Source organism: Colletotrichum costaricense (assembly GCF_030867565.1).
Source record: "Colletotrichum costaricense strain IMI 309622 chromosome Unknown Scaffold_4.1, whole genome shotgun sequence".
Taxonomy (NCBI): domain Eukaryota; kingdom Fungi; phylum Ascomycota; class Sordariomycetes; order Glomerellales; family Glomerellaceae; genus Colletotrichum; species Colletotrichum costaricense.
In genome coordinates, this window is record NW_026848233.1 from 3,097,558 (window position 1) to 3,117,161 (window position 19,604).

At 50.9% G+C, this 19,604-nt stretch overlaps 8 protein-coding genes across 8 annotated transcripts; 7 read left to right on the forward strand and 1 right to left on the reverse strand.

The window, feature by feature from the left end:
• Window positions 1–2,671: 2,671 nt before the first annotated feature.
• CCOS01_05087 (uncharacterized protein) lies at window positions 2,672–3,465 on the forward strand (the record flags this gene model as incomplete). Its single annotated transcript, XM_060453268.1, has 2 exons — window positions 2,672–2,776; window positions 2,860–3,465. The coding sequence occupies 2 exons, from the start codon at window positions 2,672–2,674 to the stop codon at window positions 3,463–3,465; spliced, it is 711 nt and encodes a 236-aa protein (XP_060317226.1).
• A 1,254-nt stretch (window positions 3,466–4,719) lies between these two features.
• Window positions 4,720–5,736, forward strand: CCOS01_05088 (inositol monophosphatase; the record flags this gene model as incomplete). The annotated part of the gene is made up of 2 exons (XM_060453269.1): window positions 4,720–4,837; window positions 4,964–5,736. 2 exons carry the CDS (start codon window positions 4,720–4,722, stop codon window positions 5,734–5,736), a joined length of 891 nt encoding a protein of 296 aa, XP_060317227.1.
• A 1,188-nt stretch (window positions 5,737–6,924) lies between these two features.
• Window positions 6,925–8,544, forward strand: CCOS01_05089 (uncharacterized protein; the record flags this gene model as incomplete). The annotated part of the gene is made up of 4 exons (XM_060453270.1): window positions 6,925–6,978; window positions 7,032–7,589; window positions 7,655–7,789; window positions 7,837–8,544. The coding sequence occupies 4 exons, from the start codon at window positions 6,925–6,927 to the stop codon at window positions 8,542–8,544; spliced, it is 1,455 nt and encodes a 484-aa protein (XP_060317228.1).
• A 195-nt stretch (window positions 8,545–8,739) lies between these two features.
• Window positions 8,740–9,408, reverse strand: CCOS01_05090 (uncharacterized protein; the record flags this gene model as incomplete). Its single annotated transcript, XM_060453271.1, has 2 exons — window positions 8,740–8,925; window positions 9,010–9,408. The coding sequence occupies 2 exons, from the start codon at window positions 9,406–9,408 to the stop codon at window positions 8,740–8,742; spliced, it is 585 nt and encodes a 194-aa protein (XP_060317229.1).
• A 1,074-nt stretch (window positions 9,409–10,482) lies between these two features.
• On the forward strand, window positions 10,483–11,295 carry CCOS01_05091 (uncharacterized protein; the record flags this gene model as incomplete). Its single annotated transcript, XM_060453272.1, has 1 exon — window positions 10,483–11,295. One exon carries the CDS (start codon window positions 10,483–10,485, stop codon window positions 11,293–11,295), a length of 813 nt encoding a protein of 270 aa, XP_060317230.1.
• A 1,213-nt stretch (window positions 11,296–12,508) lies between these two features.
• On the forward strand, window positions 12,509–12,829 carry CCOS01_05092 (major facilitator superfamily transporter; the record flags this gene model as incomplete). The annotated part of the gene is made up of 1 exon (XM_060453273.1): window positions 12,509–12,829. The coding sequence occupies one exon, from the start codon at window positions 12,509–12,511 to the stop codon at window positions 12,827–12,829; it is 321 nt and encodes a 106-aa protein (XP_060317231.1).
• A 60-nt stretch (window positions 12,830–12,889) lies between these two features.
• CCOS01_05093 (uncharacterized protein) lies at window positions 12,890–14,141 on the forward strand (the record flags this gene model as incomplete). Its single annotated transcript, XM_060453274.1, has 3 exons — window positions 12,890–13,128; window positions 13,243–13,437; window positions 13,505–14,141. The coding sequence occupies 3 exons, from the start codon at window positions 12,890–12,892 to the stop codon at window positions 14,139–14,141; spliced, it is 1,071 nt and encodes a 356-aa protein (XP_060317232.1).
• Window positions 14,142–14,697: 556 nt separating this feature from the next.
• CCOS01_05094 (uncharacterized protein) lies at window positions 14,698–19,292 on the forward strand (the record flags this gene model as incomplete). Its single annotated transcript, XM_060453275.1, has 5 exons — window positions 14,698–15,177; window positions 15,230–17,218; window positions 17,279–17,306; window positions 17,397–18,934; window positions 19,212–19,292. 5 exons carry the CDS (start codon window positions 14,698–14,700, stop codon window positions 19,290–19,292), a joined length of 4,116 nt encoding a protein of 1,371 aa, XP_060317233.1.
• Between the last annotated feature and the right edge of the window lie 312 nt (window positions 19,293–19,604).

Genomic DNA, 19,604 nt, shown 5'->3' on the forward strand with positions numbered 1-19,604 from the left:
TTGAAGGTCACGACCTCTTGCTACCAAGGTAGATTGAGGGTTGTCAAAAAAGCTTGGGACCAAAACGTGCCGAGTGTCAGTGTCAAGTCAAGTGTCGGGCTTAGGGTGGTGGCACCAAAGTTTCAGTTGACAGGGGCGCCTCAGGGTCCCGGCCCCCGGGTCCGGGTCCGGGTCTGGCAGATGGTGCGGCGGGAACGTTCGTGTTCTTTGGGTACGTGAGAGCTCGAGCCATCTGGTGGTAAAGTCCCTATCGCAGTAGAAAATCCCATCCTCTTCATCCGTACGGAAGACTGAAGATGCAAAAACCAAAGCAAAAGGAGGAAGACTTCCTGTCGAGAGGGTCTTGTACAGCCTCAGCTAAAAGGTAACCGCCTGGCTCATCCGTCCACGTTGCAGCATCTCCCTCCAAGAGCCAGACAGTACCCTTTTGCCTGGATAAAGGCAAAATTACAGTAGGTGGCATCTGCGATAAGGACTCGGCCGGAGAGATATTTTGCTGTCTCAGCTACCTGGATGCAAGGGGGTAGTGGTCACGTCCAGATACAGCCTGCGCTATGAATAGCGCCGGGGGGTCGCACGAATGCCACGTTTGGATCTCGAATTTGGCGCCAGCAAGGAAAAAGCAGGGGTTTTTCTGTATCCGCAAAGCTGGTTTCGTTCCCGGCAGCTCTCCAAAGGAACGTCATTGGATCCTCGCCTGTGGTTCAATGGCATGCAGCACCTCCAACTCCTGCGTTCAGCAGCAGGTCCGTAGACTTGAGGTCTCCGACTACTGCTGTTTATATGTGCAAGGTATGCATGGGTCAAACGTCGACTCGCGGGCCCTCAAGTTGCCTTTGTTGGAAAAAGGTCCCTGCGAAGTGTGTTGAATGGAATGAGTGCACGCATCCTGGCACTCAGCCCGCGCGCAGTCTCTCCTTGCGTTGCCCTGTCTAGGAAACGAACCTCGAGGTAACCAAGTTGGAGGAATCAAGGTATAGATGATTGGGCAGCAACAGCAGCCCTCGAATGGCTTTAGGTAATCTACCTGAAGAGGGCCCCAAGCTGCCGGGTTTTCTTAGATTTGCGAGCAGCAAGGTAAAGTGGAGGATGAGCTAGAGATTGCCCTGATTATTGGAGATGGAGATGGAGAGGGAAGAATGAAGACTGCGGTGCGGGTGCGGGCGGGACGCTGACGGAGCCCGCGGAGCTAAATAGGATTGGGGGCCGTAGGTACCGCGTGAGGGCCGCTTTCATTGGCAGGTGTGCCATTGGGAGCTGCAACCAAGAGCAAGTTGGGTGCACCTTCTTCATCCTTGTGCGCCAACTTTGTTGCATTTTCGTACGGAAAACGGAGTACCTAAGATACACTAAGGTAGGTAGGTACAGTGGGGTGTCAAAGGTTCGTGTGCAGCGCACAGTATCCCACAAAAGTACTACTTTTCAACAGCGAATAAAAAGTTAAATATAATAGGAAAAAGAAATTAAAAATTACTATATAACTAATTAGCTATTATATTAGTATATAACTAAGTTGCACTATGCTTTTCTTGATTATCAAAGCATTAAATAAATCTTTATAAAAATAGGTTTTAAGAGATTTTCATCATAGCGGATTATAGGGCCTTTTGAGTGCGAATAGCACTGTACTTCTTAGTAAATTCTATTTTATTTTATATTATATTTGTATATTATAATATAAAGTACTAATATAACGTATTTTAAAATATATAAAAAATAGTTTTATATACTTTATATACTAAAGTATTTTATTAAAATTTTAAATTATATTATTTATACCTAAGTTAGAAAGATATTTATAGTAATAAAGAGACGTAGTTAGTGGGCTATAGGTGACGCACTGGGAGGGTGTACACGAACTTTTGACACCCTACTGTAGCTGCCTTGCATTTGTCCTGCCCCAATCCTCCACCAAGGAAACAAGCCGCTCTGCCGAATTAGCTCAGGCAAGGTCGACCATTGTTGGAGTTGGTCATTCTTGCCAGGCTACTACCGAGTACCTTGGAGTATCCGTACGCTACCTTACCTTCAGGTAAAGCTGAAAGCTTGGGGGCTACCTACTGCTTTGCTGGCCTCACCTGCCTGGTCTTGCGCGACACCTGCACCTGCACCACCACCGGACCACACTGCGCACGCTGCCTCATCAAACAAGGTTTCGCCGGGCCTGGTTTGTCTGCTTTCCTCTCAATCCACCTTCACCTCACCTCATCTCATCATACTTTTGCTGCGAAGGTTACCGGGACTTTCCACTCTACCGTCTCTTTCACTCTCTTCCCCCTCTCTACTCGCCCTGTATCGTCCGCCTTCTACCCATCCTCTCCCGGACCGGGCTCTCACTCAGCAAAGTACCCGATCTACGTCTTTGTTTCCCAACGGGCGTCCGTGTCCGTGTCGCACACACAGCCCAGAACCAAAGCTTCCCGCGACCAAACGAACAGGCGGCTCAGCGAAACACACCAATCACCAACACCACCACTGCTAACGGTTGGCCCATCTCACACGTCAGCCTTCCCATGAGCCGGACCTCCATCATTCGTCGCACGCCTTCAACCAACATCACCTACTCCTCCATTGCCGTTGCTGAATCGACGTCTTGCTGGTGAGAAACGCTTCAGTTTCCCCCGCAACGCCAAGCGCACTTTCCTTGCATCGTCGCAATTGAATCGCAACCATGGTGTCAGCCGCTGGAGGTATCGTCATCGCCATCCTGGTCCTCGCCATTGTTGGCGGTGCCGGCTGGGTCATCTTCACCCAACTGCGCGCCCGGAGACTAGGTGTACGTAACAAGGCTCTCCCATTCCCTAGCATCCTATTCCCATCATGCTCTGTCTCGCGACTAACCTGCGTTGCACAAAATAGCTTCCACCCCCATCCCTCTCTTCCTACATACCTTTCCGAAAATCCGATCCGCCGCCGTCATACGGACCCCCGCGCCCTGCGCCGAGCGGCATCGCCGGCTGGATCAACGACAAGATCACCTCCTTCAAGAACCGCAACAACCGCTCTGCCGCCGGAGCCTACGAGCAACCCTCGGGCGGTGCGGGTGCACCGCGCCGGGGCTTCGGACCGCTCGATCCGGATGAGGCGTGGGATGCGCGCGTGGGCCATGAGGCCGAGACCTACGGTCCTTATGGAAACTACGAGGAGCAGGAGCTGGGGTACCGCGGCGGCGGCCACAACGACAACAGCTACAGCATGAACCTTGCCTCGACTCCCAACCCCCACGATGAGCCGGCGCGGGGCCGCAGCCTCAGCCGGGATGACGACGGCGGTCTAGGTGTCCACAAGGCTGGCGGCAGGAATCCGTTCGAGGACGACGCTGAGCCGAGCAACATCAGCTTGCGCGGCGTCAGCCCCCGGCCGATTGTCGATACGGGTGCGCCGCAACAGCAGCAGCAACAACAGAAAAAGGACAGCGGCGAGAGCCCGACAGAACGGAGGTCGATCTTCCGGGAGAACGTATGATACGGTAGCGCAGGCTCGAAAACCCGATTGTAAAATTTCCCGTCAATGAGACCGCAAAGCACAAAGATGAGAAACTAGACAAGAGTTTTTAAAGAAGCAGCGGAAGGAAGTTGAAGATGAAATTGAAGAGGGCAAACTGTCTGTTTTCTTCGGGAGGGCAACGCGTAACGAGCATCCGTACGGAAAGCGGGCCAGGAAAGTGGGAGGAACTGGGTCTCCGGGACATGTCACGATTGGGAAATGGGCAAGATATGGTTGTCTTGTGAGAATTCAAAGGCGTTTGGGCTCTGCTTTATAACCTCTATTATCCATGTTTTCTCGCCTGATTCCATCTTTTTTGACGCGGTAGAATATATGAACAGGTTGAACCGCCAGAAAAAACCCTCCCAATGTGTACTACTAACCTTTGGGGGAAGAAAAAAGTTAGCATGCCCGTTTCCCGGTATCCCGCCGGAGCCGTCGGCCAAGAAATTTGATGGAAAAACCTCCGGGGGAAATGATGAGTCGACCGGGTCTCCACCAGTGGATTAGGTGACGACTTTACGAGACATGACCGATACTGAGAAATCCCTCATATATGGTAAAGTCAGGTAAGGCGTGGATGGCCTGCGCGTATTATGTCGGCCGTTCATCTAATGGGAGCCCCCCGGCCGCATACTCCGTCGACGAAGCGCCATTGTCCCCCGCTGCGGTACATCCGCTCCTCGCTTACCGGCGCAGTGTCCCGCCGAGAAAGCCCGGTCGGTGGGAGACCGCCTTCCGAGCTCTATGGGAGCCGGAGTGGGTCGGGAATATCGGTGACCACTCAGCTCAGGTGATATAAGGTATTTTGGTACCGTACGGAGTACCTGGGTGCGCTCCAATCGCGCCGAGCTGAAGAACACATGGGAGTGGGCAGAGGGTGAGATCCGCCCGCTCTCCCCACAGTGAACCGTTGGAACTTGGACCAACTTTTTGTGACCTCATTCCTTTCTTTCCCCTCCAAACCACCCCGCCATTCATTCCGATTTCCCCCCTCCTCCCATCTTCTGCCCCTCCAAAAAAAGATCTCCCCATTTGGAGCTTGCTAAAACATTGATCGACAACCTCCATCTTGTAAAGCATTCTTTTTCAAAGTATACAAGACGTCTACAAAGTCTCCAATTGATTTAGTCCTCAATCGGATTTCTTCTTACGTTCCGATCGCTATTCGTTAGACGATTATAGCTCGCTAGCTGTACAGATCCATAAGCTCACCACCAACGATAGGACACGATGGCGGACCTCAACCTCCAAGAAATCCACGACACCCTCCTCGAGATCGCGACCGAGGCGGGCAAGATGATCATGTCCGCGAACCCGGCCTCAATCGACCAGGACACCAAGCTCAACTGTATGCAGTCCCTCATCCTACCCCTTCACCCCTACATCCATTGAAACGCGCCCTCCCCCCTACCCTCAACACTCTCAAACAAGCCGCAAGATCTGGACTAACTTCTTCCACCACCTCTCAAAACAGCCGTCGACATCGTAACCGAAACAGACCAAGCCGTCGAGAAAATGGTCTCCACCCGCCTCTCCCAACGCTACCCCACCATCGCCTTCATGGGCGAAGAAACCTACACAAAAGGAACCCGCCTCGGCCCCGAACCTACCTTCGTCGTCGACCCCATCGACGGCACCACAAACTTTGTCCACTCCTTTCCCGACGCCTGCATCTCGTTAGGTCTAGCCGTGGACCACGTCCCCGTCGTGGGCGTCATCTACAACCCCTTCCAGGACCTCCTGTTCACGGGCATCAAGGGTAAGGGGAGCTACATGCGCCGCGCCGGTGGTCCGGCACAGAAACTGCCCCTCGCCAAGAACCCTATCCCCCTGAAAGGCCTGGACTCGGCGCTGCTGGCGTGCGAGTGGGGGTCTACCCGCGACGGACCCAACTTCGACCTGAAGGCCGAGACGTTCAAGAAGTTGGCGGCGACGAAGGAGACGGGCGGCGCGATGGTGCATAGCATGCGCGCCCTCGGCTCCGCGGCGCTGAATCTTGCTGCCGTGGCGGCGGGACAGCTGGATGCGTATTGGGAGGGCGGGTGCTGGGCGTGGGACGTGTGTGCGGGTTGGTGTATCCTGACCGAGGCGGGAGGCATCATGGCGGGCGGGAACCCGGGGGTGTGGGAGCCTGCTGTTGACGAGAGGGTGTATCTTGCCGTGAGGGGAGCTCCGGGCGGGCAGAAGGAGCTTGTGGAGGAGTTTTGGGGGGTGATGGGGGATAAGAAGTTGGATTACTCTGTTTGAGAGGGGGTATGGGAGGGGAGTTTGATGATGGATGAAGGAATAAATGAACGTGAATGAGGTTTGGATAAGGTACCTAGATGAGGAGGAAACAGGTCATAGATTTGATATGTAGATCTACAATATAGACCATGTCTTGGAGTCTCAAATACTAAACGTCAATCCCCTTACACCACTTGACAATTTCAATACAAGATACCATATAACCATGTTAGCACCAAAGCAAAGTAAGTTCATTAGCCACGACTAATAAAAAGAGTTCACCCCCCCGGTGGCGATTGGGGGCTACATCTCTTGGTGCTCATTCCGGGACTCGAACTCGATCGCTAAGCCTGTCGTCGAGTAGGCTGGTTGGCGTTTGATATTGTTGACCATGAACCACTCCACCACCCAGCCAGTTTGACCTGACCCGTCGACCTAGACGGGCGCCTGCTGGCTGGTGACGGGGATGGGTTTGAGGGGGGGCATATACCCTTTCAGCCTCGTGGCGGGCGGTGAGGTGGTGTGTCACGTGTAGAAGACACCTTGTGGTTGATGAGGATGGGAGGGGGAAGGTACGGTTGAGGGAAGGTCCGGTCAACGCCTTAGGCGAGGAAGGCGTAAGGTAGGCGGGCCATGAATGTGTGAAAGGTACGTACGGTTGACGACACACGTTTGGTTCGTCTGGCCTTATTCATGTGTAACTACCTTGATTGACTTTGCCTCACTCCCACCTGGATGAGAAAAAAACGGCGATGAGGCTTGGTGGTTGTGATGAAGTAGATGAAGTCCGCACCGTTTTCCCATGTCTACTTGGCAAACTTGGTGTGGGTGTTCGTCCGAAGGCTATTTCCAATTCACATTAACCAGGGAGTGTTGCCACATGAACTATTTCAAAGATGTTGCATTATTTTCATCTTCAGGCGATTGAATATATGTAATGTAAGACGTACCATTTCTCTTTGCTAAGAAGTCCTATCCGGACCCGGCCCAAAGCCGGCAACCCAACCGCTCCTTAGCGCCACGTGGGGGGCCGTAACCCGAACGCCGTTAGTGGTCAATGCTGGATGCGAACCCCCGAACACAAAAGGCCCAACAACCCCCGTTGCCGCGCTGAAGACTACGCCCTCCATTGTCGTGGGCCGAGACCAGCATATTTGAGACTGCGGCGATTGGTTTCCACACAATGTCTGGCTACGGCACCGACCAGATATGAAGACCAAACAACATACAGTCTGCGATGAGTGCAGAAGACGAAAACTTGGCGTAAGAGCCCCGCAAAAGTATGATAACGACCTGACTGACGCTCTGCTTGGCAGTGCGACGGAAAGCAGCCATGCTGCTCTCAGTGTGTCTTCTCTGGCCTCGGTTGTCCAGGGTACAAGAAACACATTGTATTTCGTCAACCCTCATCACCAGGCTCGGTCGCTTCCGGTCAGCGGAAGAAGCGGACACGTCAAAGCAGGACGCCCAATCCCGCAAGTCAGAGGCCGAAACCTCCGACTCAGGCCTTGACTTGGCCACTCAGCGACGTACTCTCAATGTGCATACAAAACTTTGTCCCTGCCGACGAGTTAGGTTCGATGTCCAGCACTTCAAAGCCTTCGCAGTCTCGAATATGCGGAGCATGGGTGGAAGTTCTGCCGGGAATCGTCGGGACAGATGGGAGGCACGACGGACCTTTATCCTCCGCCATCAAAGCTCTTGGGATCTCACTGATGGCCAGAGGCCCCAAGGGGCGAGCTCCTGTCCACGAAGCCATTGAAGCGCACTCCTCGGCGCTCAAGGCTGTAGGGTGCCTCATTCCACGCGCCAACGATGATCCGAACAACTATACCGAGATATCTGCAGCCATTATGTGCTTGTTCCTGTCAGAGGTAGGAGATTCTTCGTCTCTATTCGGTCTCTTGTAGGGACCTTTACTCACATTAGACTGTCCCAGAAATTCTTTCCCACATCGAGCTCTGCAGCGACAGTCCACGCAAGGGGCATCGGTGAGCTAATTCAACTTCGCCCGCCGCAATTCTACGCATCTGGAACACCCCACAAACTCTTCGTTGGCTTCAGACCAATTCTAGTACGACAGCCTGTATTCATCACCTTATCTGTGCTGATATATCCCAGATTCTCCATGCTTTTGAAACTCGGAAATCGACCTTTCTCGGGGCGCCTGAGTGGAAAGAAGAGCCGTTCAGGCGTGTAGTCGAAGACCCGCTCCAAGCTCTCTTGAGTGAGGCCTGCGCCATACCCGCTATTTTCGAAATGCTTGATCACTGTAACGACGATAGTGAACCTGCCGCCCGCGAAGCCGTGGTCCAGTTTGTGGACGTTATCAACCGCCTGGACTTTTGGCACAAGTCAGCAAACATGATGACTATGAGAGACTTTACATATTTACAAAAGGTCCCGCCAGCCGATACCACCAGCCTCGATTTCCCAAATATCACCGTGGCTAACTCATTGAGTCACTACTGGGCGTTCTGGATCATTTGCGTCACCCAGATCCAACGATTAACAGCACACCATCCAAACATCTCACAAGATTGTCTTCTGAAAGTCGGAGAATACCCCGCAAGCGAAGCGGTGACCCAAAAGGTTCTCCAGCTCGCAACTTATATCCTTGAAAGTACAGGCTATTTGATGCAGGAGGACATGAAACTCTATGGCACAGCATCTGCGTTCTTTCCTTTGCACATTGCGAGGGGTGCGCTGGAAATGTTTGGAGGCGATGATGAGGCCATCTGTGAACAGTTGGCAAGAAATGCTGAGATTATACGCCAACAAGGATATGAGGATGTGTTATTGCACAGGCGGACAGTGCTTCTTGGTTGACATTTGGTCTACGGTAGACCTCATCAGCTTATGTTATGGCAGACGTAATTATGGTTGCATAGCAAGGACGACAATGGCAGCACAGCACGGACGACGACGGCAACGACGAGAGTAACGGTCCAAGTAATATCCAATGATGGGAATGAACAACGCGCTGCTCGCCCTACCAGAAATTTCTGGCCTAATGGCAAAGCGCTATGCAATATCTTTGCTCTTCACCACAGTACCGAATGCATCCGCAATTTCAGCCAACGCGATCTTTGTCAAATCCTCAGCATTTGCCCCAGGGATATCGCGGTCACCGACGGCGTCTTCCACAACGATCACGTCCCACCCCTTTTCACTCGCCTGTCGAGCAGTAGTCGAGATACAAACGTGCGCCTGCCGGAGGGAAAAAAAAAGTTAGTCTCTAGTAACACTTTCTTCCACCGAGCGCCTTGCTCGTCCAATAACAAATCATCGTACCATGTATCCGGTCAAAACCACCTTGTTCCTTCCGGTAGCCTTTAGCAACTCTTCCAGGTTCGTACCCGTGAAGGAGCCCGGAAAATTCTTGGCGACCACACTTTCCCCCTCGAGCGGCTTCAGCTCTGAAAATTCCTCGGCGAGCTCGGTGCCGGGAGTAAAGAGGGGGGCACCGGCCGGCACTTCGTGGACGACGTGGACGACGGGAGCCTTTGCGGCGCGGTATTTCTCAAGCAGAGAGGCGATACTTGTTCGGGATGCTTCGACGTTTGAGACTGCTAGCTTGCCGGTTGCGTACTCGTTCTGAGCGTCGATGATGACCAGGATGCTGTCGCTCGTGGAGGTTGTAGAGGCTGGCACGCCGAGCATGGAACGCATCGATACTGCTGCAGACGCCATGGTGATTGTCTCGTTCGCCGCGAAACTCTGGAAAGAAATCTGAAGAAGGTGTTGTACGAGTGGTGATGTGAGCGGATGATGTTGCTAATCGTCTGGCGACTTGTATTATCGCTGGCTGCTGGGTCATATATTGGTCCAGAAAGGTTCCGGGCTTTCGGTGTCTTAGTGTACAAGGGGTCTCCAGTGGATGGCGCTAGGCCAAATAAGGTATCATAATCCGCCAAGACAAGAGATCCCCAGATGATGGAGAACGATCGAGGGGCCTCGAACAGATGAGGAATGACCAATCGGAAGCCATCAAAGTCTACAATGACGCCGAATTAGAGATGTCTTGGCGAATTATGAATCCTATTCTGGTCAAGCGCAGAGTTGTTACTGAGGAACGCCTCGTTTACCGCTACTCGTCCTGCAACTACGATGACAGTCAAGCTCGTGACTCAATGTCGGCCCATCCGCAATCATTGATTATTGTTTCTAAGCTTGATCATCTCCAGGCTTCTATAACTGACAAATCCTTCCTGCTGATTAGTGATGGAATGTGACCATGATTCCCAGTTGATGCTACAACAAACAGACATTCCAAATAGTTCGGCATCAAATTCAAGTATTCTGCCTTTTTGAAGTTTCTCCCTACGCATCTTAAGATGACCTCATTTTAATGCAAGGCAATTGACTTTAGCGTTGTTGTTATTGTCAAGCCCACAGGCCAAACCAAGCCAAAAGTGCTATCTACATGTACCTCTGAAGGGACTACCTTACCAACCATTGTATGCATTTAGGTTGGTAATCGGCGTCTCACATGGATTTGTCAAAACGTCCACTGCTGAATCGCGTTTGCCAGTTGTAAGTCTTGGGTTGGTTAGACGTGAGAAAGCCTTCTTCCCAATCCCCGAAAGGCATCGGAACTTATACAGCATATAGCCTTCCACATATAAGGAAGACTTTGAAACACGTATTCCAACGAAGATGAACGACAACGACACTACGCAATAGCTTCTACCTTCAGTCGCATCATCTACCAACAGCCCCTCTCGAGACGTTACAACGACCGAGATTTCCATTAAACCTTCGACAATGTCTTCCAGAACCAACTTCAAGCCCAGAGTGAGCATCACTCACATTGGAACTGCGACGGCCATCCTTGATATCGATGGCGTGCGCTTCTTGACCGACCCTTTCTTTTCCCCAGCAGGCACCACTTGGGACGTGGGTATCACCATCCTCCAGAACACCGAAGATCCTGCCCTCAAGCTCGATCAGCTTCCTCCCATCGACGCAGTGCTGTTGAGCCATGAAGACCACCCCGACAATCTCGACGAGCTGGGCCGCCGGCTCCTCGACGGCCGGCACGTCTTCACGACCGTGGACGGAGCCAAGAACCTCGCTCCTCGCCCGGCTGTCGTTGGCATGGAGCCATGGACAACCGTGGAGAGACGCATCGGCGGAAAGGATTTCCGCATCACGGCCACCCCGTGCCAGCACCTACCCGGCGGTGAATGCATTGGATTCTTGCTGTCGTCGGACGACTTTGGGCTTGGACCGAACAAGCTGCCGAACGCCATCTACTTCACGGGCGACACGGTTTACATGGACGAGTTGACCGAGATTGCCGACAAGTTTCACGTTCCCATTGCCATGATGAATCTCGGTTCCGCCCACGTGCAGTTTCCGGACAGGGACGCGCCGCTGCAAATCACCATGGACGGCAAGCAGGCGGCTCGTCTATTCCGAGACATCAAGGCAGACCATTTGGTGCCCATGCACTACGACAAGTCGTGGGGTCACTTCACTCAGTTTGAGGAAGGACTGGCGAAAGATTTCGAAGATGAGGGTGTTGTTGACAAGGTCAGATGGTTGAAGCCGGGACTTGCAGTTGAGATTATCTGACTAGCAACGATGAGTCCCTTCATGTAATAGCACATTCTGGATAGCTCATAAATTTTCTATCAATGAAAATGATCGAACAGAACCTGCAACAAGAATTTGGTCATATCTCGGTCTCGACAGATGTTGACGATGCTGTGAGTTCGAAACGCTAGTATACATCATCAGGCCAAAAACACGAGTAATTCAGAAAAGAAAAAGACACACTTCGATAGCCAATCTACGATTATCACCGTATTTTTCACCCTTCGACATCCTTATCTTAGCATGCTGAATGGGGCTTTCAGGATAACGCGACCTGATTGTTGAACCCTGTCCGCCTAAGATAAGTGATTTGGTCAAGTTCATCAAATCTCTCGAAGATTTGTCTATGGAAAAGTCTTCTATTCCTGCATACGGCTTCATATCATCAATCAAGGGCTTACACAAGTTGCGTAGTTGCCGAGGGAATAACCTTTGGTTTCGATGTAGGAGTTATAAGCAATTAGAGAGAACATTTGCGAGATACACCGTCCAGGTCATTATTATGAGTGACCTGTCCTAGCTGCAATGCAATAATAGATGGCTAGCATAATTGTTTTGTCGCCACTGGCCAAAAGAAGAAAAAAGCAATTGGTTTCAAATGTTGCTTTCCACTAATATTACTTCTTGTTCTTTGAAAGAAAGCCGCCGACCCTACAATCCAAGTTCCGACCCATGAAATTCTTTCACCCCACTGTCAGACTTGGCCTGGTCTTCTGGAGAACGAGTTGTAACTTTACATAAACCCGATCAGGCCTGCGTGGACGCTCGTCATCCTCTTCCTTAGCAAGGTTTGCTGCCACTAACCTGAAAGGGGAAGCATATTCCGTCAGTCAAACTTCAAAAGTCGAGGCTGTCATATTGATCAGCTTGTGGGTACTTGTTTGGTTGTTCAGCTTGCGGATATTTCAGTTCGATTTGGCAACGTTAGCAGTCTTAGAAATCACAATGTACACTGACCTGCAAGCCGCCTCAATCGGGTCAGTTCATGTTCCGGACTCAATTCTAGCTTGTATATAGAAGTTCCTTAAGCCCACCGACCACCGCGTGGAATATAATGCAGTCCATCTTTACTCATCGTCAAAACTTTCATTCAGGAATCCCGTTCATCGGCACGAATTTCAATCCTAACCTTCCCGTCTAGGTCATTCGCACAATCTTGGGAAACCGTGTTGGTTGTTAAGTGTCACAGAGCATGCATACCATAGATCGCATCTCTGAATCAGGTCGACAAAGTCCGGTTTATGAACTCAACCTACACGAGACAGCCACGGATCCTGCTCTGGGGGTTACTCCCTATGCCACCAACACCAACAAGACACCGCCGTTCAACCAATGTGTACCCAACCTCGATCGAGCTCCCGAATTTGAAGTGAAATGGGACAGTGGAGATGTGCAGGACCCTTGCTCATGGCCTACATGGTACAAGGCCTTTATCGTCACTACGGTTAGCCTCGGTGCCACCGTAGTCAGCCTGTTCAGCACTCTTTATACCTCCGGGATCCCCGAGCTGTAAGCAGATTTTCACGCCTCCAAGCTTGTCGCACTCCTAGGTCTCACCACATATCTGCTCGGAATGGCTGCCGGAAGCCTAGTCGTCGTGCCCATGAGCGAATCACTCGGCCGGCGACCGCTCTACATCGCATCCATGGCAGCGTTTCTGGCACTCGTCTTGTCGAGCGCTCTGGCTGAGAGTATCGCGACCGTTATCGCCACTCGGCTTTTCGGAGGGTTCTTTGGTAGCACCATGATGTCGAACTCGCCCGCTACCGTCAACGACATCGTTTCAGACAAGCACCGCGCACTTGCTTTAGGGTTTTGATCCATGGGCCCGGCTAACGGGCCCGTCTACGGGCCATTGATCGGTGGTTTCGTCTATCAACATAAGGGTTGGATATGGACGAATCTGATCGTCTTGATCATTGGAAGTGTGATCTTTGTCTTATTAGCCTCTGTGAAAGAGACGTACGCTCCCGTGTTGCTGAAGAGACGAGCCGCCGAAAAGTCCAAGGCAACCGGAGACGATAGATGGTGGACGCGCTACGATCATGGGCAAGAGCTCTGGCCATTGCTAAAGATCAATCTATACCGCCCACTCAAGATGATGTGCACCGAGCCGATCTGGTAAGTCGACCTATACCTCAGCGATTGGAAAGTTTCATCTACGTCTTGATTGGCTTACTGTCAATAGCATGTTTTGTAACACATACATCGACATTGTTTGCGTGACTCTCTATCTCTGCTTCGTCGCTTATCCGATTGCATTTCAGCAGAACCGGGGCTGGGCGCCAGGGATCGGCGGACTGGCGTTTCTGGGGATTGGATGTGGCATTCTCATTCCCATTGCGGCAGAGCCTCTTCTTCGCCGCATCGTCAACCTTCATCAAAAAGACCCGGCCACGGGCAATGTCAAGCCCGAAGCCAGAGTCAGCATCGAATGCATAGGTGCCGTCCTGTTAGCAGTTGGCCAATTTTGGTTCGCCTGGACATGCCGACCTGGAACACACTGGATCGTTCCCATTCTTGCTGGTGTTCCATACGGTGCCGGAAACGCTTACACTCTCATCTACGCAGACAACTACATGGCTCAGTCCTATGGCATCTACGCAGCATCAGCGTTAGCAGGGAACATGGTGCTCAGAAGCATAATGGGCGCGTGTCTGCCGCTTGCCGGGCCATCAATGTATAGGACGCTGGGACTGAGTTGGGCTGGGACATTGCTGGGTCTTGTTGAGATATTATGCGTCTCTGTTCCGGTAGCCTTCTACACTTATGGCTATAAGATCCGTCAGGGGAGTCCTATGAGACAAGTAATCACTAAGCTTTAGACAACTTGAGATTGTACAATAACTCAGGAAACAAAGTAGATCTTAATGCTGTAAATCACAAAGTCAGCCATATTACCTACTCGGCCACTCTGACTCTGGATCCATATGGAATCGTAGTATGAAGTAGTGGGGAAATTGGTCTCGGTGAGCAGCTCATCGCAGTCGGGGCCGTCTGGGCTATGTATTTGGCGAATTAGACATGAACACGAGATACCACGCATGGGGAGCTGAAAAGCCGGAGACGTCGCGATTATCCAATTGGATCATGTTGCACTCGGCGCGTAGATGCATATGCAATAGCTTCTGTGGACGGCAAGGATGACGGGGATGAGCCCTATTTCGTGCTGCAACAAGGCTATTTGGCGATTGGTCGTAATGCAATAAAATCATGTGTCGAACAGTGGCCAAGATTGGAATTTTTGGGGGACTTTACATTTCCCCGCAGGCAGCTTGATGCTTCGACCTTCCTTTCCAAACCGTAAGAGCCATCAACGAGTTTCACCGTGTTCAATATTGGTTCACGCCATATTTTGGCCAAGAGCAATCTCCAGTCGTCATGTGTCTCGCTTGTTTCAAGTTCTGGCACAAGGGCAAAAAAGGGGATGTATCCTCAACTCATTCGGCTCAGGCGTCCAATCCTCTGTCGGCATCCAATCCTCTGTCGGCATCCAATCCTCTATCGGCATCCAATTCTCTGTCGGCAGACAGCCTGCAGGAGCGCCTGTGGATTGAGGCGTATGATGCCCTTGAGGCCGGGGAAAAAAGCATAGTGGAAGCATACGAGAAACTCCTTGTACACAGGCTTGAAAAGTTCTTGGACAAAACCGAAATTACCCCGGCAATACTGAAAAAACGAGATCAAATGAAAAGATTTGTTGACGCCGGGCTCTCAGAGTCGCAGCAAATTGCAGACATTAAGGGGAATATTGAAGAATTCGGTCGAATCTTATCGCCAGTAAAGAAAGTGATGGACGTCGTCGTTCTGGCGGCTCCCCAGGCTGCTATCCCATGGTCTTGCGTCTCTTTCTCTCTCCAGGTCGGTCAATCAGGTTATTTGAAACTTGGCTTACAATCTCTAACTTCACCAGATCCTTGCAAACCCTCTGACGGAGTCCAGTATCAACCGCGAAGGCATTACGTACGTTTTGTCGACGATGGATTGGTATTGCAAACTTGTTGAGCTTCTTATCGACGGCGAGGACCGGTCGAAGACGCTCAGAGATGAACTCGAGAAACAAATTGTCGAGCTGTACAAAAGGCTTCTCCTGTACCAAATGAAGAGCGTCTGTCGTTACTACAGGTCTCAGATCCTAGTCTTACTTGGAGATGTCTTCAAGATCGATGACTGGACGGGAGAACTCACTGGTGTTAAGGAAGCCGAGGATCAGGTGCGGACCAGGCTAGGTCAATATCAGAGCTCGTCGATTTGTGGCGCGCTCAAAACCCTGGCTCGTGCCATGCAGGATCAAACCAACCAATTTCAAGATCTGTCATCTTTGATTCAGAAGCAGTATCAAGCGCAACAAGACAGAGACAAGCACCGGGATAGGGAAAATTGCCTAATTGACTTTCGTCAGAAAGTTGACCCCCATCACGAAAAGGACCGTATACAGATCGAGAAAGGGGGGCTTCTTCGAGATGCTTACTCCTGGGTTCTGGATCACGATAGTTACGGGAAATGGCACCAGGAAACTCATCGCAAGATACTCTGGATCAAGGGCGATCCGGGCAAGGGGAAAACCATGCTCATATGCGGCATCATTGACGAACTAGAGACGGACCCTACTCACACCCTATCATATTTCTTCTGTCAAGCCACCGAGACGACACTCAACAATGCCACTGCTGTGCTACGGGGGCTTATCTATGGACTTGCAAAGAGATATCCGCAGGTCGATCGGCATATCTACGACAGATACAAAGATGGCGGCGGAAAGGCGGCATTCGAAGGAGACAGCGCGTGGGGAGTGATGTGCGGTATTATGAACGCCATACTAGGTGATCCAATGATGAATGGTGTGCTATTGATTGTAGACGCTCTCGACGAATGCGTGGAAGGTCGCCAGAAGCTTTTGGATTTCATTTGCGAGAGATCAAATGATTCTCGTGCCAAGTGGATAGTGTCCAGCCGCAATTGGCGGGAAATCGAGACAAACCTCGAGAGGATCACGGAACGTACATCGGCGCTGTCCCTGGAGCTGAACAGCGATCTTGTTTCCTATGCTGTTCGCATGTACATTCGAAGAAAGGTTGACAAGCTCGCTGAGAAACAACCTTATCATGACGACTTAAAACTCCGCAACCACGTCGAGAAGTACCTCAACGACAACTCGAGCGACACATTTCTATGGGTGGCATTGGTCTACAATGCGCTTCGTCAAGACAACATTATAAGACGAAACCACGTCATCGGACCGAAAGGGGTTCTGCGAACATTCCCTAAAGGGCTCGATAAGCTATACAAGCGCATGTTCCAGTACATTTCTGGTACGATGGATGCAAATCTATGCAAAGATGTTTTGGCCGTCACATCGATCCTAGAACGCTCTATCACATCTCTTGAACTTTGCTCCATCATGGGCCTGTCGCAGCATTTTGACGGTAAAGTTGAGACCTTACAAGATGCCGTGCGATGTTGTGGTTCTTTCTTGAGTCTTCGAGATGGAACTGTTTATTTCGTACACCAGTCAGCCCGAGATTTTCTACTCGACAAGGAGGAAGACACCTTTGCCAATCTTTTCCCGGGCGGAGTCGAGGGTTTGCATTGGGCAGTGGGTTTGAGATCATTGGATGCCATTTCCAAGGTCATACGTCGCAACATCTATGAACTAGAAGATGTCGGCATTGCCCAAAAGGATATCATCATGCCTAAACCGAATCCTTTGGCCTCTGTTGCATATTCTTGCGCTTTTTGGATGAGACACCTGGGAGAATCAAGTACTGAGAGGGACATCGAAGACTATGAGTTTGTCAATGAGTTTCTTCGAACCAACTTTCTGTACTGGCTCGAGGCCCTTGCTCTCATCGGTGAGCTGTCGCAAGCAGTACAAGGCATACAGAAGCTTCAAAATTTGATCGTAAGTTAAATTGCAACTTCCATGAAGTTACGTTAAGATCATAAGCTAACAATGATTCAGAGAGGAAAGCCAGCCTCGAAAGAAGAAAGTATAGCAAACTTAGTCCATGACGCAAATCGTTTTTTACTATATCACAAAGAAATGATTGCCGGGTTTCCCTTACAAATCTATGAGTCAGCCTTACTATTCAGTCCTGAAGAGAGTGTCGTCAGAAAGCACTTCTTCAAGGATCACGCACCCAAATGGATTTCGATAATGCCAGGCTTGGATAGGACGTGGAATACGCGCTTGCAGTCTCTGATCGGGCATGAATCCGATGTCGATACTGTGGTATACTCACCAGATGGCCAGTGGATTCTTTCTGGCTCTGCAGATGGCACTGTGAAGCTCTGGCAAGCAGAGAGTGGACATTGTGAATACACATATGGTGGTTTCGGCGAAGAACTTTACGGTCGGGCCAAAGTACTCCGAAAAGCCGGTGTGCGGTCAGTGGCCTTTTCAGGGGACAGTCAAACATGTACCGCCGCGTCCAGGAACGGAGTCATTAAGGTCTGGGATCTGAAAACCAATCAAGTCGAGAGTTTCAGAGGCCACGAAGAGGAGTTGGTGGTCACGACGATGGCCATCTCGCCAGATGGTCGCACTTTTGCATACGCCCTGAAGAACAAAGGGGTTCATATATGGAGCATGGACAAGGAAATCTCTACGCGCACAATCATGGCTGATATCGACAACATAGTCTCGCTAAGCTTCACGACAGACGGTCGATGGCTTGCTTCGTTCTCTCAAAACGACAATATCAAGATCTGGGACACTTTGACAGGAGACTGCAAACGAGAAATTGACGATAGGCCGGTTGGGGGGGTGGAAATCTCGGGCGATGGACAATTGATCGCGTCATGGAGTCCTCTCGTTTGCATTTGGGAGACAAAAACTGGCCGGCTGGTTCGCAAATTCGAAAACAGAGGCTCTTGCTGGCTCCGATCTATCAAGTTCTCAAAAAATGGAAGGCTTTTGGCTGTCTTGACCGATGAAGAAATCTTCATATACAACACGGCAATGGGCGAGCTTACCTGGGAGACCTCACATGATGGGGGTCGTGACGATCCGTTGGCATTCTCACCGAACAACGAAAGACTTGTGGCAGGATGTTCTGATGGCACCGTCAAAATATGGGATCTAGCAAAAGGCAATAAAAACATGGCTAGTGGTGGCTTTGCGCAGAGTTTTTGCTACTCTGATGAATATCACTTCGCAGCCTCCTACCCCGACTGTCAGGAGATCGCAACGTGGGGCAGATCGACCGGACATGATGTGGAAGTACATAAATTCCATGCGGAGAATGTGGAGTTTATTGCCATGTCCAAGGATCATCAGAAACTTGCGTCAACTTCTTTCAGCGGTCAGGTTACTGTGTGGGAGACGAAAACCGGTGCCCATACACAGCTATTTGGCGCAAACTCAGCGAATGCCAAAGGAGATGACATAAGTGACGACATAGATGACGAAACTGGCGGCCGTTTGGAAAAGATCACGTCCTTGGCCTTTCGAAACAGCTTTCAGCTTGCCTGTGGCGGCTATCAGACAATCAGAATTTTGAACACATCTGATGGTACCATCGCGCAAGAACACTCCGAAGCTGATGGATTTGTTCAGCTCATGGAGTTTTCGACAGATGGCCAATGGCTCGCCTATCAGTCTCGTCCTCGAAAAAAGGTGCAGCATAGCCTCAGACTTTGGAGCACAGCGACTGGAAAAAAATTCTTATTATCCGCTCCCAGCACGTTTGGTATGCCCACCCTTTCACTGAGCTTTTCCATGGATGGCCAGCTGCTTGTGTCGACTTCGCGGGACAGTGTGTATCTGTGGGATGTGACAACTGGTCATTGTATACGTCAGTTGGACGGGCTTGGGGTTGTTCTGGCATCTTTTGATGCAGGCATAAACAGACGCCTGAACACTCAATTTGGATCCCTAACCATCGAAGACCCAGGGTCAGGCTGCCTGGGCCCAGACAACTTGGATGCAAACATCCGTGGATATGCCGGAGCAGCGGCCCAGGGCCTTGAAATAGCACCATGTGCAGAAGGTTCAAGAGAAAGTTCACAGCCACCCCTTCGCGGGTATGGTTTAAGTTTCGAGCTCGACTGGCTGTTGCTAGATGGGCATCGATTGCTTCGGATTCCGCCGGACTATAGATCAAATTATTGGGGAGAAATGACACCGATGCTCAATCAGTCAGCACTCATGTGGATAAGCGGGACAGGGAGATTGGTACGACTGTACTTTCCGTCACAAAAATAGACTTCGAGAGCATTTTGGCGAAGCAATATCCCATTGAACGACGCATAACGTCAAAACAGGGGTACTGTCGGATTGGAAGTCC